Source organism: Bos grunniens, chromosome 9, assembly GCF_055505025.1.
Source record: "Bos grunniens cultivar Pamir isolate PY7600 chromosome 9, Bosgru_T2T1.0, whole genome shotgun sequence".
In the NCBI taxonomy this organism is placed as follows: Eukaryota; Metazoa; Chordata; class Mammalia; order Artiodactyla; family Bovidae; genus Bos; species Bos grunniens.
Window position 1 is genome coordinate 68,285,370 of NC_141173.1, and position 12,423 is coordinate 68,297,792.

Sequence of the window (12,423 nt, forward strand, 5' to 3'; positions counted from 1 at the left end):
TCTAAAGTCAGGAACAAGACAAGGGTGCCCACTTTCACCATTACTATTCGACATAGTTTTGGAAGTTTTGGCCACAGCAATCAGAGCAGAAAAAGAAATAAAAGGAATCCAAACTGGAAAAGAAGAAGAGTAAAACTCTCACTATTTGCAGATGACATGATCCTCTACATAGAAAACCCTAAAGAGTCCACCAGAAAATTACTAGAAATAATCAATGACTATAGTAAAGTTGCAGGATATAAAATCAACACACAGAAATCCCTTGCATTCCTATACACTAATAATGAGAAAACAGAGAGAGAAATTAAGGAAACAATTCCATTCACCATTGCAACGGAAAGAATAAAATACTTAGGAATATATCTACCTAAAGAAACTAAAGACCTATATATAGAAAACTATAAAACACTGGTGAAAGAAATCAAAGAGGACACTAATAGATGGAGAAATATACCATGTTCATGGATTGGAAGAATCAATATAGTGAAAATGAGTATACTACCCAAAGCAATTTATAGATTCAACGCAATCCCTATCAAGCTACCAACAGTATTCTTCACAGAGCTAGAACAAATAATTTCACAATTTGTATGGAAAAACAAAAAACCTCGAATAGCCAAAGCGATCTTGAGAAAGAAGAATGGAACTGGAGGAATCAACCTACCTGACTTCAGGCTCTACTACAAAGCCACAGTTATCAAGACAGTATGGTACTGGCACAAAGACAGAAATATAGATGAATGGAATAAAATAGAAAGCCCAGAGATAAATCCACGCACATATGGACACCTTATCTTTGACAAAGGAGGCAAGAATATACAATGGATTAAAGACAATCTCTTTAACAAGTGGTGCTGGGAAAACTGGTCAACCACTTGTAAATGAATGAAACTAGACCACTTTCTAACACCATACACAAAAATAAACTCAAAATGGATTAAAGACCTAAACGTAAGACCAGAAACTATAAAACTCCTAGAGGAGAACATAGGCAAAACACTCTCTGACATACATCACAGCAGGATCCTCTATGACCCACCTCCCAGAATATTGGAAATAAAAGCAAGAATAAACAAATGGGACCTAATTAACCTTAAAAGCTTCTGCACATCAAAGGAAACTATTAGCAAGGTGAAAAGACAGCCTTCAGAATGGGAGAAAATAATAGCAAATGAAGCAACCGACAAACAACTAATCTCAAAAATATACAAGCAACTCCTACAGCTCAACTCCAGAAAAATAAATGACCCAATCAAAAAATGGGCCAAAGAACTAAATAGACATCTCTCCAAAGAAGACATACAGATGGCTAACAAACACATGAAAAGATGCTCAACATCACTCATTATCAGAGAAATGCAAATCAAAACCACTATGAGGTACCATTTCACGCCAGTCAGAATGGCTGCGATCCAAAAGTCTACAAATAATAAATGCTGGAGAGGGTGTGGAGAAAAGGGAACCCTCTTACACTGTTGGCGGGAATGCAAACTAGTACAGCCACTATGGAGAACAGTGTGGAGATTCCTTAAAAAACTGGACATAGAACTGCCTATGATCCAGCAATCCCACTGCTGGGCATACACACTGAGGAAACCAGAAGAGAAAGAGACACGTGTACCCCAATGTTCATCGCAGCACTGTTTATAATAGCCAGGACATGGAAGCAACCTAGATGTCCATCAGCAGATGAATGGATAAGAAAGCTGTGGTACATATACACAATGGAGTATTACTCAGCCATTAAAAAGAATACATTTGAATCAGTTCTAATGAGGTGGATGAAACTGGAGCCTATTATACAGAGTGAAGTAAGCCAGAAGGAAAAACAGAAATACAGTATACTAACGCATATATATGGAATTTAGGAAGATGGTAACAATAACCCGGTGTACAAGACAGCAAAAGAGACACTGATGTATAGAACAGTCTTGTGGACTCTGTGGGAGAGGGAGAGGGTGGGAAGATTTGGGAGAATGACATTGAAACATGTAAAATATCATGTAAGAAACGAGTTGCCAGTCCAGGTTCGATACACAATACTGGATGCTTGGGACTAGCACACTGGGATGACCCAGAGGGATGGTATGGGGAGGGAGGAGGGAGGAGGGTTCAGGATGGGGAACACATGTATACCTGTGGCGGATTCATTTTGATATTTGGCAAAACTAATACAATTATGTAAAGTTTAAAAATAAAATAAAATTTAAAAAAAAGGGGTAAACCTTAACAGCATCAGATGCCCGACCTTTCGTTTTTTTCCCTCTACTCCCAACTCCATTCCTGATGATCCCTCAGGATCTCCACAACTTCTGCCAATTGAGAGCAGACTTTCATTCCTAAGACTGAGTTTGAGTCGAATGACACCATGAATATCTCTTCTCAGATTTCCTTAAATTTAATAAATTTCTCTTCTGCTTGTGGAATATCAGCAGTTACAGGTGGGAGTATCATTTGAGGGTAGGGATTCCTCCCGTTGTCTCTGACTTTCTATCACACAGTTATCATAATGCAATGTTAAGTGGATCTGCAAAACCCTTTACCACTCTCCACTAATATGTATCTGTTTAAACAAAGAAATGGAAAGGATGGATCAATTATTAGGATTATTAGCCATAGGGATAGACAGAGCAACACAGAAGGAAATTTCTACTTGCCGCTCTATACATTTTTAAAAATACTGTAATTATAAAACAATTTTATCTTTCTTTGTGGGAGAGATGGGAGGTTGGATTTACAAACTGAAAAAAAAATCTATAAAATAAAGATAGGGTTTTTAACCATAAAACCTTGTATACATAGTGCTTTCAGTGATATATATATATTCATAAGAGTTTATATGAAAATTTTAGCTTCCAAGCTGAATGGTGTTCCAGTCACCTCTGAAGATTTAGAAACATCTTTTTGCAACATGACAAATCCCTCTATAAAATGAATTGTTGTTTAGTCACAACCTACAATGATTGTATTAAGTTGTGTATAACTCTATGTGACCCCATGGTCTGTAGCCCGCTAGGTTCTTCTAACCATGGGATTTTCCAGGCAAGAATACTGGAGTTGGTTGCCATTTCCTTCTCTAGGGGATCTTCCCAATCCAAGGATTGAACCCGTGTCTTCTGCATTGGGAGGCAAATTCTTTACCACTGATCCACCAGGGAAGCCCAACCTCCCATCTCTCCTACAAAGAAAGATAAAATGAATAATTTCCTTCTAATTCACTTGAATTTAATTTGGATTTTATCAGTCTAGCTTATTTGAGGCAGGATGTATCTATAAAGTGCAAAGGGTATGTATTCCATTGCTAAGCCTGTACTAACAGACAGTTTCTATCATGTGTCATGAACATTCAGTGAAATAACAAACTGCTGATGGCAGAGTGTAAAATGGTTGTTTGTGAGTAGGTACTCTCTGTGTCCTCTGAGGCTTTAGATGGAAGATGTGCAGGTCCAGGACCTTTAAACAGCAGCCAGAGCTGTAGGCAGAGGGCCCTCATATGTGGAGTGTATGCTTCTCAAACATCAGTCTTTACCTGCCTTAGCTCATGGTTATAAGTACAGTCAGCAATACAAGTTCTAAATAATGTGAGAATAAATTTGTATTCCTCTGTGTTTCTCTCTAGTTATACTGGTAGCAGAAATCTTGACGGTTACTTGCAATATATTTTTACAGTAAGATTTTTAAGAATTCTTGTACATTGTCCTAAAGATATAAAACTGCATATCATGCCTAGTGATTTATATTTGTGATTATATACTTCCCTAGAATAAAGTTTGAAAACTCTCCATTAATACAGCAACAGTGCTATATCCTAAATCAAAAGCCAACAAACTGAAGAAGCTATTTGCAACAAACTGGACAAGGGAGAATATATCTTTACTGTATTAAAAGTCATAGCAATAAGAAATTTTTTTTTAAAAACTGTTAAAAATGAGCAAAGATTGAAACAGGCATTTCTCAGGAAAAAACTATGACATAACCATATAAATTGTCACACTTATTTATGATTAAAGAAGTATCCATTAAAACAATAAAAGTACTTTTTAAAAACTTACCAAGGTGTTCTTTCATTCACTCAACATATGTTTAAATGTATACTATGTCTAGGAGCTGAATTAAAAATGTTGATAATACACAGTGTAGGTGAGGCTGTAGGGGATCAGTTTTAATATGTCTGTTGGAGGGAAAGTAATCCGATATAGAATTTTTAGAGAGAAAATTTTCAAGTTAATTAAAATTAAAATTCTAGCCCCTGACTAGAAATTGTACTTGCAGGAATTTAATCTGTAGATGTACTCGATTTCTCTGTAGGACGTCTTATAAGCCTTGTCCTTAGTTGTTTAGTCACTAAGTGGAGTCCGACTCTTTTGTGACCTGCTACTGATGTTTATGGGCTTTCCAGGTGACACTAGTGGTAAAGAATCCATCTGCCAATGAAGGGGACATTAAGAGACCCAGGTTCACTCTTTGGGTTGGGAAGATCCCCTGGAGGAGGACATGGCCACCCACTCCAGTATTCTTGCCTGAAGAATCCCATGGACAGAGGAGACTGGCGGGCTATGGTCCATGGGGTCACAAAGAGTTGGACATGAATGAAAAGAGGATACCCAAATCCAAGACTGGCACAAAATAGCATAATCTCATCACTGAACAAAGCTCTCCTCTTGTCCTGATTGCTGCTGCTGCTGCTGCTGCTAAGTCGCTTCAGTCGTGTCCGACTCTGTGCGACCCCATAGACGGCAGCCCAACAGGCTGCCCCGTCCCTGGGATTCTCCAGGCAAGAACACTGGAGTGGGTTGCCATTGCCTTCTCCAATGCATGAAAGTGAAAAGTGAAAGTGAAGTTGCTCAGTCCTGTCCGACTCTCAGCGACCCCATGGACTGCAGCCTACCAGGCTCCTCCGCCCGTGGGATTCTCCAAGCAAGAGTACTGGAGTGGGTTGCCATTGCCTTCTCTGATTACTTTGCACTAATTGCACATCTTTTCTCTCTTATTAGATAACTTGAAGGGATTGTGATAGAGATTAACCCTAAGACTCTGGAGCCTAACTTCAGAGTCTGGCTTACAATTCTGATCTCGTGACTTTTTACAAGTTATGGTTTAGTTGGTAAGTCGTGTCCGACTCTTGCGACCCTGTGGACTGTAGCCTGCCAGGCCTCTCTGTCCATTGGATTTTCCAGGCAAGAATACTGGAGAGGGTTGCTGTTTCCTTCTACAGGGGATTTGCCTGACATAGGGATTGAACCCAGGTCTCCTGCATTGCAGGTAGATTCTTTACTGACTGTACTATATCTAAGCCTGCTTTACAAGTTATAGGTGGTTTTTTTCCCCTAAATGCAGACAACAGAGCTGCAGTGCTACACAATCTTCAGTTGGTCGAACTGGGGGATGAGAAACCAAGGACGGGAAGGGCTGACTGCAAAGTTATGCTCCAGTTTTAAATTGTGCAAAGGGTTGACACCCTTAATCCCTGTGATATTCAAAGATCAAATGTATATACACTAAACATCCTTCTTCCCCCATAGGATCTAATTCAGAGATTCACATACAGTAATTATTCATCACAGATTACGCAAATGTTATTCATACTTCAATAATAATCTGTTGTAATAGGAAGCTATAGGTTGAATTATATGAAATACCAGTTTTGTAAGATAAAAATCAGTCAAATATTGGCAATTTCATACTATTCAGTTTAATTTATATGTTTTAAGTTCCATTAATATATATTTGTTAATTTATCTAATAGATTCATGTACTTTCTAGGCATATTGGCTTTGTATGTATATACATATAATGTAATATAATTTACCATATGGTATAGAAATCTCTTATGTAACAAAAATTATTTTTATATATATCTGAAAGTTTATGAATTTATTTTTCCCTAATGCAGCCTGCAATTGTCATGGGAAAGCTGAAGAATGCTATTATGATGAAAATGTTGCCAGAAGAAATAGGAGTTTAAATATACATGGAAAGTACATTGGAGGGGGTGTGTGTATTAACTGTACTCGAAACACTGCTGGTATAAACTGTGAGACATGCGTTGATGGTTTCTTCAGACCCAAAGGGGTAAAGTATGCTTTTTCTTTCCTGAAGTATTATTTTGGATTTTTCAGACTGAGATGTATTACAGGGAAAAATAATTGTGATTGCTTCTTTAAATGGTTGGACTTCAAATCTCAAAGGTGACTAGAAATATTTCATAATAGAAGCTGATATAAATCATTGAGGATGTGATATAAAATATTTCCATCTCTCCAGAAAGTCCCATGGTGACTCATTCCAGTCAATCCTTACCCCCTAGGCAAACTTTGTTCTGATTTTTAGAGCATAAATTAGTTTTGCCTCTTAGTGAATTTTCTAAAAATGAAATCGTAAGTTCACAAAATTTTTGGTCTTTATTTCACTCAATGTAACAGGTTTAAATTTACCCATGTCGTACACACCAATTGTATTTCTTTTTTAAAAAATGCTAAGGAGTAGCCCTCTGCATGAATGTATCTTAATTTTAAATCCATTCTCCTATATATTTGGGTCATTTCCAGTTTTTGGTTAGTTCCTGCAAATCAATTTTATAAGAGTCTTTTTGTGGTCATGTGTTATTAACCTTGCATAAATGTCTAGGAGTATAATAGTTGTTTCATAGAATAGATGTATGTTTGACTTTATAAGATACTGCCAATGTTTCATCAAGTTAATGATACTATTTTACATGTTCACCAGAAATATGTGTGAGTTCTACTTCTTCCATCTCTAACATTTGGTCTGGACTATCTTTTTGAAGTAGTCCTCCTAGTGGATGTGGGTATAGTGGGTCTGGCAAGTCAGTACTAGGCAGCCACTAAGTCAGTCCTGTCAATGCTGAGTGCTACAGCACATCTTTTATGAATTTACAGCAGTTTTTTTTTTTGGACTAAATTTCTAAGTGCCTGCTGGCTATTCTGTATCCTCTCTTGTGAAGTGTTTCTTCAAAATTTTTCTTTTTAATTCTAGAAAAGTCATAATTTTGTTTTAGGGCTGTAGCCCATCTCAAGTAAATCTTTGTGTGAAGTAATGATTGAGATCTACATGCTTCACCTGTTGTTCCAGCACCATTTTTTGAAAAACACTTTTTTTCTCTTTCAAATTGTTTTGAGCCATTTTTTGAAAATAAGTCGATCATTTGGGTTAACATCTGGAGCCCCAGTTCTGTTCCATGGGTTTGTTTTTCCATATTGTGCTAACAGCACACTGTCTACATGACTAGCTGGTTCCCATGACTTCAGAAATACTTTATGCACATCATTATAATTTATTTAAAATAATTTTTTATTCACATTGTGATTTGTTGTCTGTTGTTTAGTTTCTAAGTATTTGGGCTTTATTAAGTAATCCAGTGGTTAGTGTTAGTCACTCAGTTGTGTCCAACTCTTTGCGAGCCCATGGACTATATCCCTCCAGGCTCCTCTGTCCATGGAGTTATCCAGGCAAGCATACTGGAGTAGGTTGCCATTCCTTTCTCCAGGGGATCTTCCTGACACAGGGATCAAAGCCAGGTCTCCCACATTGCAGGCAGATTCTTTACCATCTGAGCAACCAGGAAAGTCCCATGTATGAATATTACTTATTATTAAAATGGAAACTTTATATTTTGTTTTCATTTTTATAGATGTAATCACTAAGAAACACAGTGCAGCTAAATAAGTAGACAGAACTGGGAGGGAACTTGTTATAGCCCTGTACTCAATGTATTATGGTCTTTTTTGGATTTCATTTATTCTTATGAGAAGGCAGCCATCATTTGTATTTTTGTTCTTCTGTATGTAAGATGTCTATCTTCTCTAACTGATTTCAAGATATACTCTTTATATTTATCTTTTAGCAAACTAACCATGTATTGGTAAATTATGGCCCCTAGATAAAATTTGACCCATGGCCTATATTTGTATGGCCTGCAAAAAACAAAAATTTTTTTCTTTATATTTGTAAAAACTTATTTTAAAAAGAGAGGGAGGAGGAGGAGGGGAGGAGGAAATGAAGGGAAAGGGAAAGGAGATGGAGCGAGAAGAAAAAGAAAACCCCAATTAAGAAGAAGAGCAAGAATAAGATGGATCAAAAGCTAGGAGGAAGAGGAGGAGGTGAGGAAGGGGAGTGAAAGAAGAAACAGACCTTAGGTGACTTACAAAACCTACAATGTTTCTCTCTAATTTTACAGAAAAAGTTTTCCAGTCTTGGTTAGACCATGTTTGTCTAAATGTGGCTTTCTTTGTGCTTATATTCTTGGTTACTAAACTTCTTGTAGTTATAAATTGAGATTGCTGCATTTTGGACATTTTAGGCCATTATCTCCTTACATATTTTTTTTTGAACTGTGCTCTCATCCTTTTGTGACTCCAGCTACATACAGTCTAGGTTGCTGGACTGTGCGTATAGGTTACTGAGGCTGTAATAATTTTTTTTTCTTTCTTTGTGCTTCAGATTGGATAATTTCTATTTATCTGTAATTAGCTATACTACTTTTCTGCATGCCATCAGTTATCTGTTGCTAAGCATATCCAGTTAATTTTTCAGCTTTATAGACTACTTATGTTTTTTTTATAGTTTCCTCCACTCTGCTGAAAAAAATTCATGTATTCATTCATTATAAACCTTTATGCTCTTCAGCATATCTAGAGACCTATACAAGTCTTTGTCTATTAATACTTGGGGCACCTCACTGTTTTTGTTGACCTATTTTTTTTTCTTGAATAAGGACCATGCCTTAGTTTTTCTCCTCATGTCTAGTAATTCATGATTAACACAGGAAATTTTGGTTGATACATTGTAGTGACAAACGATTCTGTTATCTTCTTCTGAAGATTTTTGGATTTTGTTTCAGTTTGTAGTCCGCTTACTGACTAATCACTATGAAACTGGAGGCTTGCTTTTATACTTCTCTAGAGCAGATTAATAGAAAACTAAAGGTATGTATCTAACCTTTCTTGGTTGATAAACTAATTTCTATTTAGATTATATCCTGTAGACTAGAAAGTCTATTCAGGTCATTCGGCTTTCCTGCTGTTGCTTCCGGTGGACCCCTTGGAGTCCCCAGAATTAATGTGCAATTAAGGAATCATTTAAGAATGGAGGGGTATTGATATGTAGATTTTGTTGTTACCCTTATAAGAACATGAATCTTATCTAGTGTGTTTTTTCTTTCAAATCTCAAATCCTTCTAATTTATGCATGCTTTTGATTATTCTTCCAAGCCCTCAAATATTTGATTTTTTATATTTGTCCAGAATTCATCATTGTCATTTTAGGATGTGTTGGACCTATTAAAGACACTCTGCCATTATTAAAACTGGAAGCTTGATCAAGTTTTTAATACAACTTATTAAGTGAATCTGAATCTAGAATTTTATACTTTAGCACATAAAAATATGTATGCTATATTTTGTGCTAAAAATTCATCTATTTCAAGTGTTTAGTATTTGGGTGAAAATTCCTTATGTTTTTATGAAGATATAGAAATAAAATTTTTGTACACTGTAAATTTTATATCTTAAAAACATATATCTGCATTATTAAAAATTATTGCCCTAAAATCTAATTTTAGGTATATCTACTAAGTACATATATTTAACAATTAAAACATATATGTATATATATATGCTTATGGCCATGTTTACTTTGAGAATTAGTAATCTTATTATTTTAGTAAAATTAAAAATAAAGCATAAAATAGATATATTTATAGAATATCTTATGTTAGAAGGTTTCCTTTGTATCATTTCTTTTTAGATTCCACATATAAGGGATGTCATACAACGTTTCTTATTCTTCTGTCAGACTTACTTCATTCAGTATGACATTCTCTAGGTCCATGTTGCTGCAAATGGCATTATTTCAATCTTTTTAATAATTGAGTAATATTCCATTGTATATATGTACCAGATTTTCTTTATCCATTCCTCTGTTGATGGAAATTTAGGTTGCTTCCATGTCTTGGCTCTTGTTAGCGATCCTGCAATAAGGGGTGCATGTATCCTTTCGGATCATGTTTTTCTCTGGATGTATGCCCAGGAGTGGGATTTCAGGGTCATCTGGTAGCTCTAATTTTAGTTTTTTAAGGAACCTCCATACTGTTCTCCATAGTGGCTGTACCAGTTTACATTCCCACCAACAGTGTAGGAGGGTTCGCTGGAAGTTCTCCTGATCAGCAATCTGATTCAAGCAGATTTTCCCAATTACTGTAAGGAAGGATAATAAATTAAGAGGTTTTGGTTTACTCAAGCTCATCATTGGAATCATAAATCATATTCATAAAAGCTAAGAATTTATCCTAAAGAAATTTATTGCTATATATCCCCAAAGAGGTGTTTTGTTGTTTTTGTTTTGTTTTTTTTTTTTTGGTGTTGCGGTTTTCTCTTGGTTAGAAAGTCCTTCTCCCAGTTCTGCCCTCAAATTGCTACTCACCTCAAGCTCTAGTCTAAAAGTTACTTTTTCTGTGAAACGTTGCTTGTCTTCATTATGTTCTTACTACTTCCTCTTTTGCTCCAGAACTCTCTTCTCTGTGTCTATTTTATCACTCGGCACGTTCTATTTAATCAATATCTTTCAAGTCTGCTTTTCCAGTAAGCTTCTTTAACTCAGAAAGCAGGCCTTACCTATCTGGGCTTTGCATGATCCTTTCTTCACAATAGAAAGTAAATGAATGAGTGTTAAATAATGATTTTGAAACAGATCTATGGACTTAGAAGATTAAATTCTATCAGACATGTAAATATTTTTCTGCTTATGATACTTTGACTTATTGACAATCAAGTTTTCATTATAAATTAAATCTAGACATATATATATATATATATGTAAACTATATTTGGGGACTTCCCTGGTGGTTCAGTGGTTAAGACTTTGCCGCCTGGCCCTGCAGGGGTTGCAAGTTCAATCCCTGATCAGGGAACTAGGATTCCACATGGCTTCTGGCCAAAAAACCAAAACATGAAACAGAAGTAATACTATAACAAATTTTAAAAAGACTTTAAAGATGGTCCACATCAAAAAAAAAAAAGCAATATTTTATAGGAAATAGCTTATATACATAATTATATGTATATTCAGCAGTATTTTAGTATTTCCTAGGCAAACAAATTTAGTTGCTTTTTTATTCTTATCCTATTACATCTAGAAAATAAATGTTTTATGTATGGTACATTGGCACAGTCTAGGTTTATTTAATTAAAATATTCTAATGTTAAAAGCTACTTGTATTATTTTATATATGTGAGAAATCTTATGAGATAGTTTCTGTTATTCCTCTTAATTTTAATTTAATAACATCAGTATGATTGCTATTATTAATCTCATATTACCAGAAAGTAAGGTGCAGAAGACTGCATAGCCAGTAAGTGTCCACAATGGAATGTGAGCTCAAGGCTTCCTAATTATAGAATCTACATTCCTCACCCCAGATTATGCTCACTCCTGAGAAAATCAAAATTTTAACATCGATATTTAAGATTACCTTTTCTCAAGCACCAAATTTAATTAGTTATATTGTGATCAATGTGAAAAAGGTTTTGAACATTAAAAATTTGGGGGAAAATTACCAAATTTGAACTACATTGTAATAAAACAAAAAAGTAAGGAAGATTTTATCATGGAATGTGTATTTCTCTTACATTTTCTATATAAGCAAACATTGATATTTTGTTTCTATGATGATAATTGTGATTATAAAAGAAAGAGGTACAATCTAAAATATGTAGAGATTAAAAAACTATTTGGGATTTTCTTTAAAATTTTAGCAAAGAATAAAGCATGATGAAGGTTATGTGGTAAAATCCTGGTAATCATTGAATCTAGGTAACAGTTACATAGGAGTTTATTATATTATTCTCTTTACTTCTGTATGTCCACTTAGAAGAAATGGATTCTAGCAATTTTGAAAATATAGTAAAGACATTTTCTTATGTTATTATTTTCTCAATATAGTTTCTTATTGCATATCATTAAATTGGGAAAATAAAGAATTTTCTTATATTATCATTTTATCAATATAATGTTTTACTATATATCATTAAAATGACCTCTAAGGCTTACTGGATCAAAAAGTATTAGTGTTTTTACTACAGTTGACTTAAAGCAATTTAATATTTTTGTTAGGTATCTCCAAATTATCCAAGACCATGCCAGCCATGCCATTGTGATCCAGTTGGTTCCTTAAATGAAGTCTGTGTCAAGGATGAAAAACATGCTCGACGAGGTGAGAATTTGGTGGAGGGCCATTGTTCTGATTGAAAGTGAAAAAATGTTAGTTGCTCAGTCATATCCAACTCTTACATCTCAATAATTATGTTTATGTTTAATTATACCTTAAAAGCAAAAAGAGTTGAATTGTTTTACATTAGTTATACATGTATATGCATATATTTACATACCTCCGTATATATATATATA

General features: G+C 35.0%; 1 protein-coding gene across 3 annotated transcripts in view; it reads left to right on the top strand.

Annotated features, from left to right (window-relative positions):
* Positions 1 to 12,423, top strand: part of LAMA2 (laminin subunit alpha 2) — a 707,472-nt gene that overhangs the window by 271,376 nt on the left and 423,673 nt on the right. For all 3 annotated transcript variants that reach the window (XM_086317880.1, XM_086317878.1, XM_086317879.1), the window contains exons 8-9: positions 5,894 to 6,072; positions 12,130 to 12,229. In XM_086317880.1, coding sequence (XP_086174006.1) covers positions 5,894 to 6,072; positions 12,130 to 12,229 — 279 coding nt within the window. The remainder of the gene's footprint in view (positions 1 to 5,893; positions 6,073 to 12,129; positions 12,230 to 12,423) is intronic.